The sequence below is a fragment of the Pristis pectinata genome, chromosome 10 (assembly GCF_009764475.1).
Source record: "Pristis pectinata isolate sPriPec2 chromosome 10, sPriPec2.1.pri, whole genome shotgun sequence".
Classification (NCBI taxonomy): Eukaryota; Metazoa; Chordata; class Chondrichthyes; order Rhinopristiformes; family Pristidae; genus Pristis; species Pristis pectinata.
The window spans coordinates 33,256,514-33,275,409 of record NC_067414.1 but is presented as its reverse complement, the minus strand read 5'-3'; the positions used below and the strand labels follow the sequence as shown (position 1 = coordinate 33,275,409).

At 41.0% G+C, this 18,896-nt stretch overlaps 1 protein-coding gene across 2 annotated transcripts in view; it reads left to right on the top strand.

The window, feature by feature from the left end:
* Window positions 1-998: 998 nt before the first annotated feature.
* Window positions 999-18,896, top strand: part of snx17 (sorting nexin 17) — a 43,790-nt gene continuing 25,892 nt past the window's right edge. For both annotated transcript variants that reach the window (XM_052024137.1, XM_052024136.1), the window contains exons 1-5: window positions 999-1,283; window positions 11,505-11,579; window positions 12,892-13,009; window positions 15,553-15,617; window positions 17,510-17,620. In XM_052024137.1, the coding sequence (XP_051880097.1) occupies window positions 1,224-1,283; window positions 11,505-11,579; window positions 12,892-13,009; window positions 15,553-15,617; window positions 17,510-17,620 (429 nt within the window). In that variant the 5' untranslated portion in view covers window positions 999-1,223. The remainder of the gene's footprint in view (window positions 1,284-11,504; window positions 11,580-12,891; window positions 13,010-15,552; window positions 15,618-17,509; window positions 17,621-18,896) is intronic.

Here is an 18,896-nt window from a genome sequence, read left to right as displayed (position 1 = left end):
TGTACTTTGTGATATTGCACTCCCACAATGGGAATTGGGTAGAGAATTCCAGAATTTAAACCTGGTGATTGAAGGAACAATTTATTTCCATGTTAGGATCGCATGTAACTTAGAGTGAAACTTGTATGTTCCCACACACTTGCTGTCGGAGTAGCCCGGGATAGTAAATATACTTCATGTTGTAGGTGCGACCGGGGTTCACCGATGATAGAGAGAATTAGGTTTAGGATGGGGAGGTGGGGGTGTCAGTCAAACGGACCGCTGTGATAATGCTGTCGAAGAGACCCTCCATTGCTGACAATTGAGAGTAGACTGATTTGGATGACAATCATCTGGATTATAATTGTCCTTTTTGAGAACACAACTTCCATGGGCAATTTTCAGTATTGTTGTGAATTTACCAGTGTTGTAACCGGTTCTTTTGCAGAGGACTTCAGCACCACAGCTGGGACGTTGTTGTTCCACATAGATTTTTGCCATATCCAGTCCTCTCGGCCGTTTCCTCACATCACGTGTGCTTCTGGGTTTGTTTGTGTCGGAGAGTGCTGAGTAGGCAGCAGAGGATATAATGTTTATAAATGCCAGCTTGGAAACAGAGAGTTCCTCTTATTATGTGGTGCAACCAACTCGAAGCTGAAGCTTTCGCCCAGGAGAGTGAACTTAATATCCTGCGCACGGAGAAACGTGTCAACCCCCTTCCCCCTTCCTCCTCCAATAAGGGGGAAAGTTCCTGATTATCACCAAAGTGATCGATTGTGAACAAACTTATGCAAAAAAACTATTGGGAGCGCCCGTTTATCATTGTCCGATTACCTTACACCCCCCCCCCCCCCCATCCGGATTTAACAACGTCAAAACATTGTGAACCCGCACTCACGTGGATTAAACCACCCTGCAAAGAGGGGGAGTGGGCAAGGTTGTTGACATCGGTGTAGGTCTGTGCCCCTCCCCCAAACAACTCCCCACGGAGCATAACGGTCAGCGCTCGCGCAGCGACTGACAGCTGATCCGCCGGAGACTGGTTGAATCCGATTGGCGGCAGCGAGTTAGTGGGCGGGGCGACACCGGAATTCCGCCTCTCCCCGTTCTGAGCACTCGCGCTTTCAAGATGGCGGGCGGTGGCTGTTGAAGTGTCCCGGGCTGCTCTCTGGCGCTGACGCTCAAACTTTTGGCTAACTCGTTCCCTTCGCCCACTCCCAGCTCCCCTCGTTTTCCCGGACACCATGCACTTCTCCATCCCCGAAACGGAGGTGCTGAGCGGCGAGAACGGTTCCACGTACGTGGTGAGTAAATGGGGAGAGAGATTGGGGGGGGGGGGTTGGTGGGGAGAAGGGTGCAAGGAGTCGGGCGAGCTGGTGGTCGTCCGCCAGTGCGGGGGCTATGAGTTAAGGGACTTCTCTCCCTCGGCCCGGAGGCCGTGTGGATGCCAAAGATGATGAGGTCTCCCCTCCCCCTCTTTCTCCTCCGCCCCCTTAGGGTTGGGTGGTTCGGTGGTAAGGGATCACGGATCTCCACTCAAACCTGTCCCGAGGTGATGGGGAAGTTCAGGACTGCAGCTAATGAGTGTGGATCCACCCTCTCCTCACCCGCAGCCGTTTTAGTGTCGTGGGGGTTAAACGTGTGGAATGTCTCTCATTGAACAAATACTTTTAGACACGTCGGACGGGGGTTGGGGGTAGGGGGGAATGGTTGAGGGAGAACTGAGAAAGATGACTAAAACTATTACAACCACCAAGGGTCAGTTCCACTGCCACAACTTGTTTATTTCGGTTAAGCGTCCGTTACAGCTCTGTTAACGCACTGTAGGTTGTTGTGTTATTCTTTGCTCGGAGTTACGTAAATGCAAATTGATTACAATCAGTAGATCAAACACGTTGAATTGCTGAAGCTGAAAAGTAAACCGTTGGTTCTGCAATACTCTCGAAAGGAAAGGTAGAGTGGTATACAGTGAGTTTTAGGCTGATCCCCAGTGCCAGAAGAGCAAATTGGGCAATTAGTACGAGGGACCTTTTAAAGATATACAAAATAGGAGATGCAATAGAAAAGTTACAGCAAGCTCTTTCAAATTAATGATGGCCATGTCTAGTCTAGGTTAAATCTCTGGAACTAGTTCAAAACAAGAATTAATATCTGCTTGTTCAAACTAAGCTTAGGTAAGATCAAGCTGAGGTTTCTTGTTTTCAAATCTAATTTTGCATATACTGCCCCCTGGTTTTGTCTGCAGCTTTTGACACAGTTGGCCACACCATACTCTTCCACTAGCCAGCTGGGGAGGAAAAACTTACTGAATTCCAATATCTATTGGCAGAGAACCTGAAGTGGTTTCCTTGAATCATAGGTGTGGAACCAGACTTTCTTGACTAGTCTACTCTGAGGTGCCTTGTTAAAACCTAAGCAGACTACATCAAATGTATTGCCCTTAACAGCCCCCTTTTTATACATCCTCAAAAATCCATTTAGTCAGATACAATGTTACATCTATGCTGTTTCCTCTTGATTATTTTGTGCCCATGTAAAAGAATATTAAAAGAATCAAGGGATACAGGGTTGGTGCAGAAAAGTGTTGCTGAGGTAAAAGATCAGCTGTCATATTGAAGGGCAGAGCAAACATGAGTATGATTTCTTGTGTTATCTACTACCTCTCAGAATTGTTCCCAGTAATCCGCCCACTGCTGAAGTTCACTTAAACCAACTGATACCTCTGAGAATCCCCAAGTATTCATCCTAGGTCCTATTCCAATCTATCCTCAGCAATATCATCCTAAAATAGCTTCTAAATATACCATAATGACACCCAGTTTGACCTAATCATCACCACCTTCCTCTTGTTAGAGTGCTTGTCTGACATCTATTGCCAAATGGGTGGAAAATGTTTCCAGCTAATTTTGGGAAAGCAGGAGCCACTTTTTTTTTTGGTTCAGCCACAAATTCTGTTCTCTCACTACCTCCATCCCTCCCATGACATCTTATTGACATTGAACCAGATTGTTCACTACAGTTTGACTTCGGTGATGAGGTTTGAATCATGTATCTTTATCACCCCTAGGATGTACTCCAAGGTCCACTGATCTAACATTGCCCCACTCCACTCTTATCTTGGTTCATTCTAGACACTGTGATCTTTGGATTTGATCAGGCAAGCCTTGTTTCATGCTCCATGAACTTAGTCATCCAAAAATCTATTCTAAAATTATTTGTGTACTTGCTGGCCTCTGCAAATTCTGAGACCTTAATTTTAAAGTGCTCGCCTATTTTCAGATTCCTTCATTGTTATACCCCTCCCCAATGGTAACCCTGTGACCATCAGGGTTATTCTTTCTTGGGGGTATCCAACCTGATGGCCTCAGCATCGATTTCTCTAACTTCCGGTAACGCCACCCCTTTTTCTCTTCCTCCACCACCTCCCCCCCCCATCTTCCCTTATTCCTGTGGCTCCCTTTTCTCACCTTGATGACCTGCCCATCTCTCCTCCTCTCCATTCTTTATTCCATAGTCCACTGCCCTCTCCTACAGGATTCCTCCTTCTTCAGCTGTTTGCTTCTTCTACCTATCACCTCTCAGCTTATTACATCCCCCCCCTCCCCCCCAGACTTGCCTATCACCTGAACTCACCTAGCACCTGCCTGTGTGTACTCCTTCCCCACATTGTTCTGGCTTCTGCCCTCTTTTCAGTACTGATGAAGGGTCTTGGCCTGAAACGTCAACTGTTTATTTCCCTCTATAGATGCTGCCTGACCTGCTGAGTTCGTGCATCAGTTTTTGTATATTGCTTCAGATTCCAGCACCTGCAGAATTTCTTGTCTCTCTTTATTCTGGCCACTTAATCGTCCTTGAATTTAATTGCTTTATCATTGGCAGCCAATCATTCAACAACAGGGCAGGATGTACACAGTAAATGGCAGGGCCTTGGGGAGCATTGTTGAACAGAGAAACCCTGTACATACAAGTACATAATTCACTGAAAGTGGCAACAAAGGTAGGGTGGTGAAGAAGGCTTACGACATGCTGGTCTTCATCAGCTGAGGCAATGAATGCAAGAGTTACATGTTACACTTGGACAAAATGTTTAAGGCCACACTTGCAGTGTGCAGGTTTGTTCGTCACATGACAGGAAAGGTGATGAAGCGAGAGAGAGTGCAGAAAAGATTAAAAAGGATGTTACCTAGATTGGAAGGCTTGAGTAACAAGGAGAGATCGGATAGGCTAGGTCTGCTTTCTCTAAAGCGAAGGAGGGTGAGAGGTGACGTAAAAGCAGTGTATAAAGTTATGAGAGGCATAGGGTAGGTAGCTAGAGTCTATTTCCCGTGGTAGGGGTGTCTAAAACTAGGTGTAGGTTTAAGGTGAGAGGGAGGAGGTTTAGAGGAGATGTTGGGGGTAAATATTTCACACGTAGTAGTTGGTATGTGGAATAAGCTGTCAGATGAGGTGGTGGAGGTGGAAACTGTAAAAACATTTTAGGAGGCATCTGGACAGGTACTTGAATGAGCAAGGTTTAGAGGGATATGGGATTAATTGGTTTATTATTGTCACATGTACTGATATACAGTGAAAAACTTTCCTTTGCATGCCATCCAGACAGATTCCATACACAAGTACATCGAGGTAGTACAAAAGGGGAAAAAAACAATGCAGAATAGTGTTACAGTTACAGAGAAAAGTGCATTGCAGGTAGACAAAGTACGAAGCTACACTGAGATTGAGAGATCAAGATATCATCTTTAATGTCCAAGAGGTCTGTTGGTCTGTTTAAGAGTCTTATAACAGTGGGATAGAAGCTGTTATTGAGCTTGGTGGTACTTGCATGCAGGTGAGATTAGTATAGATAGACGTGATGGTCAATAAAGATGCAATGGGCCGAAAGGCCTGTTTCTATGTTGTACATCGACTCCAAAACAGAATATGTAGGCATTATCATTCAATCGTAAGCCTTGTTCTCCTTTAGACCCACCTCCTTGACCAAGCATTTGATCAACTAGTTGAATACTTCCTTGCATGGCTTGATATTGAGTTTGTTTTGACGCCCTTGAAAGGACACCTTAAGGTATTTTGCTATATTAAAGCTACCTTCTGAGTACAGGAGTAAGTCAAAGCAAGCAAATGCCTTGAGTATAATGGATGTAGGAGCACACTTAAGAAAATCAGGAGGGCAAAAAGAGGACATAAGATGGCTTTGGCAGAGAAGGTAAACATAAGAAATAAGGAGAATCTGAAGAGATTCCGTAAGTATATTAAGAGCAAAAGGTTAACTAAGGAGAGAATAGGGCCCATTAAGGATCAGTATGTCCGTCAATATTATACAGCATGGAAACAGGCCCTTTGGCCCAACTATGTATGCTGCCACAGGGGATGAATATTTTTAAAAATATTTTTCATCTGTATTTACCATGGAGAAGTTCCTGGAAGCTAGGGAATTCGGAGAAGTGAATAGTGATGTCTTGAAACCTATCCGCATTAGAAAAGAGGAGTTGCTAGTAGTCTTAAAGTGCATAAAGGTGCATAAATCCCCATGGCCTGACTAAGTGTATCCTAGGACATTGTGGGAAGATAGGGAAAAATTGCTACGGCCCTGGCAGAGATGTGTATTATCATTAGCCATGAGTGAGGTACTAGAAGATTGAAGGGTGGCTAATGTTATGCCTTTATTTCAGAAGGACTGCAAGGACAATCCAGGGAATCCTTACAACGGTGATGGGAAGTTACTAGAGGGGATTTTGTGAGATAAGATCTACCTGCATTTGGAAAGGCAAGGACTATTTAGGGATAGTCAGCATGGCTTTGTGTGTAAGGAATCGTATCTCATGAATTTAAATTTTTATTTGAAGAGATGAGTAAGGGAATTGATGAGGGCAGAGCAGTAAACATTGTCTACATGGACTTTAGCAAGGCCTTTGACAAGGTCTTGCATAGTAGGCTGTTTCAGAAGGTTAGATGACATGGGATCCAGGGTGAATTAGCCAAATGGATACAAAATTGGCTTTCTGGTAACAGTCAGAGGGTGGTAGTGGAGGGTTGTTTTTCCAATGGGAGGCCTATGACCAGTGGTGTGCTGTGGGGATTTGTGGTCCGTTCATTGTTTGTCATCTACGCTAACAATTTGGATGAAAATGCAGTTCGGATAGATAGTAAGTTTGTGAAAATTGTGGACGATTTTGGTATAGTGGGCAGTAAAGGAAGTTGCTTAACATTGCAACAGGATCTAGGTTTAACTGGAAAAGTGGGCCAAGGCTGGCAAATGGAATTTATTTAACTTGGACAAGTAAGAAGTGTTGCATTTGGTAAGTTAAACCAGAGCAGCAATTTCCTTGTAAATGGCAGGGCTCTGAAGAGTGTTGTAGAAGAGAGAGAACTAGGGGTATGAGTACATAGTTTTCTGAAAGTGGTGACACAGGTAGACAGTGGAAAAGAAGGCATCTTGTATGCCTGCCTTCATCAGAGCACTGAGTACGAAAGATGGGACATCATGTACAAGACATTGGTTGGAGTATTGTGTGCAGTTCTGGTCACATACCTATAGGAAGGATATTATTAAGCTTGAAAGGGTGCAGAAAAGATTCACAAAGATGTTACTGGGACTGCAGGGCTTGACTTATAAGAAGACGGGAAAGATTTAAAGGGGACAGAGGGCAGCTTTTGCACACAGAGGACGGTGGGTCAGTGGAATGAGCTGCCATGGAAAGTGGTGGATTCGGATACAATTACAATGCTTAAGACATTTGGGCAGGTACATGAATAGAAAAGGTTTAGAGGGATATGGGCTAAACACAGGCAAATAAGGACTAGCTCAGGTAGGTAACTTGATCGGCATGGACAAATTGGGCTGAACAACCTGTTTCTGTGCTATATAACTCTGACTCTAGATAAAGACTGCTTGCTATTTAAAAAAAAGTGGGTGCTTTAGGAACTGGTCACAGTATTTATACAGACTATGATTGGGGCAGTGGTGGAGGCAGGCACATTGGGCAAATTCAAGATATTGCTAGATACGCACATGGAGGAATTTAAAATAGAAGGATATGTGGGAGAAAGGGGTTAGATAGTCCTGGGTGAGGTTTAAAGGTTGGCACAACATTGTGGGCCGAAGGGGCTCTATTGTGCTGTATTGTTCTATGATTGGTTTCTGATAATTAAAAAAAAATCAGCTGTTAATGTTTCGGTTTGGACTGGAGCAAAATAGAGACAAGAATGTGCTGTAGAATTTGTTAGATTGAAGGGCACAAAATAAAAACCAATACAGTGGCATGCAAAAGTTTGGGCACCCCTAGTCAAAATTTCTGTTACGGTGTATAGCTAAGTGAGTAAAAGATGACCTGATTACCAAAAGGCATAAAGTTAAAGATGACACATTTCTTTAAGATTTTAAGCAAGATTACTTTTTTATTTCCATCTTTTACAGTTTCAAAATAACAAAGGAAAAGGGCCCGAAGCAAAAGTTTGGGCACCCTGCATGGTCAGTACTTAGTAACACCCCCTTTGGCAAGTATCACAGCTTGTAAATGTTTTCTGTAGCCAGCTAAGAGTCTTTCAATTCTTGTTTGGGGGTTTTTCACCCATTCTTCCTTGCAAAAGGCTTCTAGTTCTGTGAGATTCTTAGGCCATCTTGCATGCACTGCTCTTTTGAGGTCAATGCACAGATTTTCAATGATGTTTAGGTCAGGGGACTGTGAGGGCCATGGCAAAACCTTCAGCTTGTGCCTCTTGAGGTAGTCCATTGTGGATTTTGAAGTGTGTTTAGGATCGTTATCTTGTTGTAGAAGCCATCCTCTTTTCATCTTCAGCTTTTTTACAGATGGTGTAATGTTTGCTTCCAGAATTTGCTGATATTTAATTGAATTCATTCTTGCCTCGACCAGTGAAATGTTCCCCATGGCACTGGCTGCAGCACAAGCCCAAAGCATGATCGATCTACCCCTGTGCTTATCAGTTGGAGAGGTGTTGTTTTCATAAAATTCTGCACCCTTTTTTGTCCAAACATACCTTTGCTCATTGCAGCCAAAAAGTTCTATTTTAACTTCATCAGTCCACAGGACTTGTTTCCAAAATGCATCGGGCTTGTTTAGATGTTCCTTTGCAAACTTCTGATGCTGAATTTTGTGGTGAGGATGCAGGAAAGTTTGGAGAAAATAGGTGCAGAATTTCATGAAAAGAACACCTCTCCAACTTAAGCATGGAGGTGGATCGATCATGCTTTGGGCTTGTGTTGCTGCTGGTGGCACAGGGAACATCTCACTGGTCGAGGGAAGAATGAATTCAATTAAATACCAGTAAATTCTGGAAGCAAACATCACACAGTCTGTAACAAAAAAAAAGCTGAAGATGAAAAGAGAATGGTTTCTACAACAGGATAACGATCCTAAACACACCTCAAAATCCACAATGGACTACTTCAAGAGGCACAAGCTGAAGGTTTTTGCCATGGCCCTCACACCCCTGACCTAAACATGGTCGAAAATTTATGCATTGACCTCGAGCAATGCATGCAAGCCGACCCAAGAATCTCTCAGAACTAGAAGCCTTTTGCAAGGAAGAATGGGCGAAAATCCCCCAAACAAGAATTGAAAGACTCTTAGCTGGCTACAGAAAACATTTACAAGCTGTGATACTTGCCAAAGGGGGTGTTGCTAAGTACTGACCATGCAGGGTGCCCAAACTTTTGCTTCGGGCCCTTTTCCTTTTTTGTTATTTTGAAACTGTAAAAGATGGAAATAAAAAAGTAATCCTGCTTAAAATCTTAAAGAAATGTGTCATCTTTAACTTTATGCCTTTTGGAAATTAGGTCATCTCTTACTCGCTTAGCTATTCACAGTGACAGAAATCTTGACCAGGGGTGCCCAAACTTTGGCATACCACTGTATATTTAAGCTAAGCTTTTTTTTGGAATGGTGAAGAATTATACAATTGCTTTGCATTATGGAACATTGTAACTTGTGAAAAATGTTTTATAAAATGCTGTATTGGTCAGGCAGTGCTGGATCCCTGTTTACTGGCTCATCCAAAAGAATGCATTGCAAAATATTGAAATATCTACATGAAGCATCCATACATTGTTTTGTACTGTGCTTAGTTACTCTTTCAGAGACATTTACTATGGTTGTAGTGCACTTTGAAGATAGCATTAGCTAGTTCAAAGAAATGTGACCATTTCACATATTTCTTCCAAGGGTTGCCTTGCTCCTTCCAAGGTGATCGCTGCCCAAAACTATTTCCAAGATGTGGCCAGGTTACTTGTTAATTGCATTGCATTTAAAGTTTTCAATGCATTGTAGACAAATACTCAAAGTTCTCAAGGCATGTAGAATCCAAAATAGTGTTATTTGTAAGTGATCCATGACAATATTGCAGTAATAATGCAAATTGTGATTGGTGATGTCCTTTTTATGTTAAAGTAGAACTCTTCAAGCTCCAACACGGACAGAGGACTATTTTCAGATCAAGTAGAAAACTGCAAACTAAAATTGTTCTCCCCATGCATGTTATGTGCTGGGCATGCAAAGTGGGGTCAAAAGTGAGCTGAGCTTGTTTGTTGTCACATACACAATTCTACAGTGCACAAGGCCAGTAAGAACACTGAAGCAGGTCTTAATCAGATAGTTATTCATCAACCTGACCATTTCCATGATATAGTTTTGCCATGATCCAGTTGAATGGCAGAACTTCAAGGAGCTAAATTGTCTATTCTTGTAATTTTCTATATTAATCGGCACTTAGCTCTTGTTGTAGTAATTGGGCATAATGCTAATTTGTAGGATTACTTAATTGATTCTGAATAACATTTAGTTTTCCCTTGGTGATTCATACTGATGTTTATCAATGTAATTAGGGAGGGAAAAGGATTAGATAAAAAAATCCTAAATTAGTAAATCCTGAAATGTCAACTGACTTGCCCCATAAATGCTGCCTAACCCTCTAAATGTCTTTAATTTTTTTCTGTTTTGGTTTATAGATAACATTTGTGGATTAATCGATAACCTGCAACTAAACTTGTCAAAATAAAAATATTTTACTGTTTTCTAAAATTAAGATTTTATTTTATTTCTGTTCTATCTGTTAAATATTTGTGCTTTTGTCATGATCCTTTCATATGTGAATGTAATAATTAACCCTATCCAGGCATGCTAATTTGTCTAATAATTGGTCATTTGCCATGTGAATTTATGGATTTTTTTTGGTAGGTGTTCCTGTTTCAGTTGCACTGTCATCCGAATTTCTGTTCCATCCAGTTTTCTGATATTTCTATAGTATCCAGTTGAGGAAAAATGTGAGAAATCAAATAAATCTCTTTGGATGTGGATCACCTGTGTATTCCCACGGTTTTGATTTTTTTTCGTAATATGTGTGAGCCTTGGTATTTCAAATTATTACAGACGGCAGGGCATCACACATCTGATCTGTTTTCATCTTATGTCTATGTGCATATTCTCCCCAGTAAGAGATTAGAGGCAGTAAGTGTAAGTAAGATTTCTGGTTAATTTAGTTTTGTCTTTTAAGTTCAAGGTGCTGACAGCTGTTCAAGCATCTGATGTAGCAAAGATCAGCCATCTCTCTGGAAGTCAAAACTTGTGACCTTTTGGGTATCGTGACATATTTCAAAGCCTTGCTTCCTTTAAGACACCAATTTGAATCTGATAGTGAGTAAAAACTCACCAGGTTGCACAAGTAATGATCCATGGTTAGACTTCACTAATATTCCATTTATGTCCATTTGATAACTTTGCAGAACAGAGGCCATCTTGTGCAGTGTCACATCTCTGTTGTCAATGGGAGAGCTTTTAATTATTTGCACAGTATTTGCTATTTTTTTTAAATTTTCCAATTTTCCTCTCACCTATTTGCTGATATTTTTCTTAGAGCCAATAGGGATACCTCTCGCCCATCCCATCCACTGGCTGTTATAGTATTAGTTGGGTCTTAACTGGTAATTTAAAGGTAAATTAAAGATTAATGTTAAACTTTCTATAATTTACTCTATTGTAACCTGACATAAATTGAAACAATTATGTTGAGTATCGTTTTTCTTGTAGTGAAGAGTCTGTTTCTAAAGCCTGTTATTTAGGATCAGCATAAATTTCTTTTCCATTTACTGTAGTTACATTATTTACTACCAGTTTACTGTAGTAACCTCATATCCCTTGAATACTTTAATATTCAAAAACTTACCAGTCTCTATTAGGAAAATGCTCAATGGCTGATCCTCTACAACCCATTTGGTAGAGAATTCCAAAGATGTGCAAACCTGAATGAATGGAAAACCTTGGGCAAAAAGCTAGTTTATGAGGAGGAGAAAAAAAAGTGAAGGGGCATAGGGAGGGAAATTGAAAGCTTAGGGTCTAGGCAGTATAAATTGTCATGTGTTAACCACAGTACAGTAAAGATAATGCATCCAAGTATTCCAATTTTTGGAAAGTCATGGGGGGTGGCATGTTGAGAGTGGAGGATGTGTGACATAAAATTGCGGTAAATATAATTAGAGTAAATTTATTCAACAATCTCCAATTTTACTGTTGCAGGCTTACAATATTCATGTAAATGGAGTGTTACACTGTCGAGTTCGATACAGTCAACTTTATGGACTACATGAGCAGGTGTGTTTTTAGATTTTGTGTGTTACATAAGGAATGTTGGTTTAAAGGGAGTTGCCTGAAAAATTTATAATAAGGATGGTAAATCCTGTGGACTTTGATCGTTTTGTTTATAGGTTGTGTTAATACTGGTTTCCAGTCACCATGGAGGTTTAGATTTTCTGGCAAATGCCAATTAAAATTTAACTTTAAGAGATGGCTCTTTATGGAAAATGAATGGAGAGAAATTGCAAATGAGTAAAGTTTGGAGGGATCTAAGTGTTCTAGTGCATGAATCACAAGGAGTTAGCAGGTAGGTCCAACAAGTGGCATTTTTGCCTATATTGCAAATGGATTGAAGCTTAAAAGGGAGGTTTTGTTAGTTGTACAGGGTGTTAATGAGACCACACCCGGAATACTGTGCATAGTTTTGGTCCCCTTACCTTTCTAAAAAAAAGTAGTGTATAAAAGATGGTCTTTATTCTTTATAAAAGCTATTTGGAGGCAGTCCAAATGCAATTTCCCCAAGCTAACTTCTGGGATAAGAGGGTTGTCCTATCAAGACAGGCGAGTCAGTTTGGTTTTCTGATCCTGGGGATTTAGAAGAATGAGGGATGACCTTTTTGAAATATATAAAATCTTAGGAGGCTTGACAGGGTAAGTATTGAGATGTTTTTACTAGTGGGAGAGCAATGAACAGGGAGCCATAGCTATAAACGAAGGGCCTGGTCATTTAAAACTCGGGTGCATGGAAACTTCCTCTCTGAGTTTAATGAAGCTCTGGAATTCTCTGCCCCAGAGGGTGGTGGAAGCCGGATTATAAGATGTATTTAAGTTGGAGATAGAATATTTGAAAGTTTAAGGAATTGAGGGATATGGGGAACTGGCATGGAAGAGGAGTTGAGGCCAGCGTAGATCAACCATGATCATATTGAAGGACAAGGCAGGCTTGAGGGGCCTGATGGCCTAGTCTTGCAATTTTCTTGTGTTCTTGTGAAAGTTGTTCAGGTTGAGAGCAATTAATTGTCAATGATTTAAAAGGGTAGTGGTTTTGCATTACAAATTAGTAGAAATAATTATGAAATGATTTGAGTGATTTAAGAAAAATACATGATTTTTGCATAGTTTCTATATTAGAAAATAATATAGAAACTATATTAGATATAGTATTTAAAGCTGCAGGTGAATATTTTTGTTAAAAAACTGAGCAGACCCACATTGATTTGGCAAAATACTTTTCAGATTGTCAGAAACAACATATTTTAGTGTTCTATTCAAATAGAAATCTGCAAGAGGCTCCAAGTTTCAGTTCTCAGTAGGTGCTATTTTTTTTCAGCTGAGAAAAGAATATGGGAACAATGTGCTTCCTCACTTTCCTCCTAAAAAGATATTTACACTAACGACTGCAGAAGTTGAACAACGTCGCGAACAATTAGAGAAGTATATTCAGAGTGGTAAGAATGTGTTCCTTTTCATCTGTGATTATGTCAAAATCTGTAAAATATTTATATTCTTATATTTAATAAATTACTTCAAGAATACTGTTCAGAAGTAATGGAAATTTTTATTGCAATTTAAAAAAAATTCTTTGATTCATTCTGATTTGAGTCTAGTATGATCTTGTCCTCAGTTGGTCCTTCAACAGTATCTCCTTGCCCTCTCCTATATGCACTTCCTTAATGCTTGAAAATGAGCCTTGTATTTATAGTAGCTATATGCTTGCCATTTGCCCATCTCAGGTTGTAGGCATCTTTTAAATATTATTGCCATGTATCTATGAGGCAGGTAAAACCTACTAAACATATTTCAAATCTTGTGGAATATTTTCACTCAATATTTGGATCTGCCATAGGAACTACTAACTCTATGTTTGAGCAAGGTTTCAAAAAAAAATAACAAGACGTGCTTGCATAAAGATTTTGTGTGCATTAATGAGAGTTATTTGCTCTTCTCCTGCCTCTGTGCTCCTACTTTTCAACTGAGAGTTGTAATAAAAGACAATTGCATGATTTCCTTGCCCCTGAAAATGCCAGAAATAACCTTGTGTCTGTGAATTGGAGACACGAGAGACTGCAAATGCTGGAAATCTGGAGCAACGCACACAAAATGCTGGAGGAACTTAACAGGTCAGGCAGGATCTATGGAGGGAAATGAATAGTTGACGTTTTGGGCTGAGACCCTTCATCAGGCCTGGAAAGGGAGAGGGAAGAAGCCAGAATAAAAGGGGAGGGGGAGGAGCACAAGCTCACAGGTGATTTCAGGTGAGGGGGCAGTAAAAGAGAATGATATGAGAAGCTGGGAGGTGATAGATGGAAGAGGCAAAGGGCTGAAGAAGGAGGAATCTGATAGGAGAGGACAGTAGAGCATGGAATAAAAGGAAGGAGGTGGGCGGGTCATAGCGCGGGGGAGGGGAAAGAGAAGGGGTCGCAGGAAAAGAGAAGGGGTCGCAGGAAAAGGAAAACCAAAGGGGTGGGGGGGGGTGGGGGGGAAGCAAAATGGGAGTGGTTACCGGAAGTTAGAGAAATCAATGTTGATGCTGTCAGGTTGGAGACTACCAAGATAGAGTATGAGGTGCTGCTCCTCCAACCTGCGAAGGGTCTCAATGTGGCAGTAGAGGAAACAGTAGACAGTTGTGTCAGTGTGGGAATGGGGAGTGGAATTAAAATGGCTGGCCACCGGGAGATCCTGGCTGTTCTAGTAGACAGAGCGAAGATGCTTGATGAAGCAGTCCCCCAATCTGCGCCAGGTCTCACTGATGTGGAGGCCGCACTGGATGCAATAAGTGACGTGGACAGATTCGCAGGTGAAATGCTGCCTTGCCTGGAAGGACTCCCTTGTCTGCTTGTCCCTCCCCACTGATTACCTTCCCAGCATTTATCCCTGTAACTGTGCTAAGTGTTACACCTGCCCCTACACCTCCCTCACCACCATTCAGGGCCCCAAACAGTTCTTCCAGGTGAGGCAGCGCTTCACCTGCGAATCTGTCTATGTCATTTATTTCATCTGGTGCGGTGGCCTCTACATCCATGAGACCTGATGTAGATTGGGGGACAGCTTCATCAAGCGCCCTTCTTCTGCCACAACAGGCAGGATCTCCTGGTGGCCAGCCATTTTAATTCCACTTCCCATTCCCACAATGACATGTCTGTCCACTGCCGCCTCTACAGCCACATTGAGGCCAGGGGCAGGTTGGAGGAGCAACACCTCATATTCTGTCTTGGTTGTCTCCAACCTGACGACATCAACATCGATTTCTCTAACTTCTGGTAACCACTGCCCTCTGTTTTCCATTTCCCCCCCCCCCCCCCCCCCCCCCCCCCCCCACCTTGTTTTCCCTCATTCCTGTGGCCCCTTCTCTTTCCCCTTCCCTGCCCTTATGGCCTGCCCACCTTTTCCCTTTCATGCTCTTACTGTCCTCCCCTATCAGATTCCTTCTTCAGCTCTTTTGCTTCCACTTATCACCTCCCAGCTTATTACATCATTCTTTTACCCCCCCCCCCCCCCCCATCTGCCACCTACCTACTTTCCCCCTCAGCTGAACTTGCCTATAACCTGCCAACTCGTGCTCTTCCCACTCCCTCTACCCTTTTAGTCTGGCTTCTGCCCTCTTCATTTCCAGTCCTGATGAAGGGTCACAGCCCGACATGTTGACTGTTCATTTCCCTCCATAGATGCTGTCTGACCTGCTGAATTCCTTCAGCATTTTATGTGTTGCTTGTGTATATGAATTGCTTGGTTTGACCTAATTATTGAGTATCCCCCTTTCTGGACTTTTTTTTCCCCACTGACTAGTATTGATTTTGGCTACATAAACTGTTGCAGCTTCTGCACTCCTGGCATCCTTTAAATGAAAATATTTTGCTTGCCTTGAATTGAAGTAGTCATCAACTAACTTTTGAGATCTTCCAAACCTGAGAGCATATGCATTTACATAACTTTTATTTAGGAATGATTTTTGTGTTTCACTTGTCTTAACTGATTCTTATCTTTGTCTTAGTGCGCCAAGATTCCTTGCTTGGTAGCAGTGAAGCATTCAACAGCTTTCTCAGAAAAGCACAGCAGGTATGTTGGTATTCATAATAACCAAGAATAAATCAAAAAGAATGCTAGAAAATAAGCAGTTTCCCATCAATATTAAAATATTGGAATTGAGCTATTGGCCAAGGACTAAATGGAACCATCTTGATTCTTATAATACTTCATAGGGCTTGAAAGATTTTTATTTTCCATTTAACACTAACTTTGTTGAATTAGTAACACTCTAGCTTTGGCTGTGATTTTGCACCGAACTTCATGGTATGATTTATTATCTAGGCCTCCAATCTACTTTACGGTAGATAGGGTAGTGCTCTTATCTACCCAGTCAGAGAGTTTTCAGAGGAACAGAAAATGTTTACTTCGAGCATTCTCTGCTCATAGAATATTTACAAAATAAAATCTGGTCATTTATCATTTTGGCTTTCATACCTCATTCAAAATACTGCTTTTGTTCTGCTGCTGCACCTTGAGCCTTGTATTTATAGTACGTATACGCTTGCCTTATTAGTCCATCTATTCATTATGGTGTAATGTATCTATGTTTCCTTCAAAGATGTGAGAGATTTTTTTCGGAACCACCTGAAAGTCCAGCTGTTTTCATAAATTTGCATTTTATTAGTTTCACTTTTGAGGTATTGTTCTATTTCTTCCCCCACAGTTATTAACAAATAGTATGCGGTACTGACAAAAACTTCCTTTCTTGTCACTGTCAGCGCTTGGTAAAAGAACAGGAGAAAAGTGCGGCATGTGGTGTTTTTACCCATTATTAACAGTTGCCGCTTATCTGCTGCTGTCAAATGACAGTTCATTTAACTCTGCACTTCTGATAATGAAAAACAAAAGGGATTGTTGTATTTGCAGCCACTTGCAAAACTCCAGTTAAAAATCTTCAAAATAGTTTGGCCTATAAAGAGTATGATTCTTTCAAAATAGGGAGAAATGGTGTTACTTGCATTGTTTTTTCCATATTTCCTTGTGATATAGAAGAAAGTAATTTAGCCCATTTGAGTATGTGCTGACTCTCAGAACAATTCCCCACTTATCTCTCACATGCCATCAAACATCCCTGCTTCTATCCCACCATATTCCCACCTCAATTCTGCCAGGAGGAGACTTGGAGGAAACTTGTGCAGTTGCGGGGGAGAATGTGCAAACAGCATACAGATAACACCAGAGGTCAGCGTTGAACTCTGGTTACTGTAGCTCTTGGGCAGCAGCACTACCTGCAGTGCTGCTCTGCTGCAGATACAGTATTCAAACGTGTTCTAAGAAGACAGATATTTTCAAATATTTAAGTCTTTCAAATGACATAGGATTATTTGGTTTTGGTATTCAGCATTTAATATTTCAAAACTTGATTGAGAAAGAGGAGCTGAACAATCTTTTTGTTACAGTAATGTAGTAAAAAGGCATATAATAAACTGTGATGAAAAACCCGATGCTAGAGGAACTCAGCAGGCCAGGCAGCATCCATGGAGAAAAGCAGGCAGTCAACATTTTGGGTCAGGACCTTCCTTCAGGACTGAAGATAGGAAAAGGAGAAGTCCAATATATAGGAGGGAAAAGCAGAGCAGTGATAAGTGGACAAAAGAGGGGAGGTGGGGGTGGGCACAAGGTGGTAATAAGTAGATGCAGATAAGAGATGGTGATAGGCCGGTGTGAGGGAGGAGGTGAGAGTAGGTACACTGGGGGATGGGTCAAAGGTAAGGAGGAAAAAAGTAGGGGTGGGGGGGTTTGAAAAGAGATTCTTCTGACCCACAGGTTCAGTTGCAGATTTAAAATTAACTGATTTGAATATACCATTTTGATAATGAAAAGATCGCTTAATTACCAATCCATAATGGCTGAGATTTGTTCTTTTTAACAAAAATATAGGAGATCTAGTCTTTATGGTTTCAACTATTTGGTACTTCTAGGAAACTCAACAGATTCCAACACAAGAAGTACAGCTAGATGTCTACCTGTGCAATGGACAGAAAGTGGAAGTTAATATTTTCAGCTCAGATCAAACAGAAGATGTCTTGGAGGTAAGAATAAATCTACAGTTTATACAAAATTCAGTCATTTCAGGAAAATAATTCAGATCATGTCTTTTATCAAGTGCATTCAACGTGACATCCTGAAGATTTTAACTGTCTGCTAATAAACTCCTTGGAAATTGCTAATTTTTAAATTTGCATCATTTCTGTTTGTATTTCATGAATCTGCAGGTAATTAGGAACATTTCTATACCCTCCAAAATATTTGAATTCTGAAAATTATTAAAAATCCAAGATTTTTTTTCTGCTACACCCGGAGTGTTGCTGTGAAGATTACAGCAATACCTTGTAGATGCATTGAATGTAGGTATTTTTAGGTTATTCTAAATTAGTATTTATTAGTAATGGATAGCATCAGATAAAGAATGTACTTTTTCTTAAATCATAAGAACATAAGAAACATAAACAGGTATAGTCTATTCCTGCATGATCATTTTGATCTTTTACCTCAATATCACATGATTGTACCAACCCCATATCCCTTGATTACCTTAATATCTACAAAAATGTCTTACCTCCTCTGCCCTCTTGGGAGAGAATTACAAAGATTAATTACTCTTTTGAGTAATTAATGGGTAAGGAAACTTCCCATCACAGTCCTGAATGGCTCAACAATATTTTAGAACCATGGCTCCTTGTTATACACACCCCACAAGTGGAAAATTAACTGTGCATCTACCTGTAAGAATTTTGTACATTTCAGTTAGATCATCTCATTATTCTGAACTGTTTGATCTCTCCTACAAACAAAAAAGCACCATGCCAGGAATCACTCTGGTGAATCTTTGCTGCACTCCTTCCATCGCAAATGTTTCATCCTTGGATAGGCAAACCAAGCTTGTACACAACATTTCACCTGCAGTTTCATAATTGGGGCAAGATATCCCTTGTGCCTAAATCCTTTTGCAGTAAAGTCCAATATGCTATTTGCCCTCCTGATTTACTTTGAGCCTGCATATTGACTTTCCTTAATGTATAAGGATACTCTAGTCACTCTGAACACCAGCAACTTAGTCTGTCAAATGTAGCAGCCTTTGTAATCTTTGTACTGAAGAGGATGACCTCAGCTACCTACATTATATTCCATCTGTCGTGTCCCTTGCCCATTCACCTCTCTTCATCCTCCTCACAGACCACACTGATACCCAGCTTTATATCATCTGCATGTTTTAATATATTACAGTTGATCATTGACTTAGACTGTGAACAGCTGTAGCATTCACTGGTCATAGTTCCCAATTTGAAAATGACCTGATTATTCCTA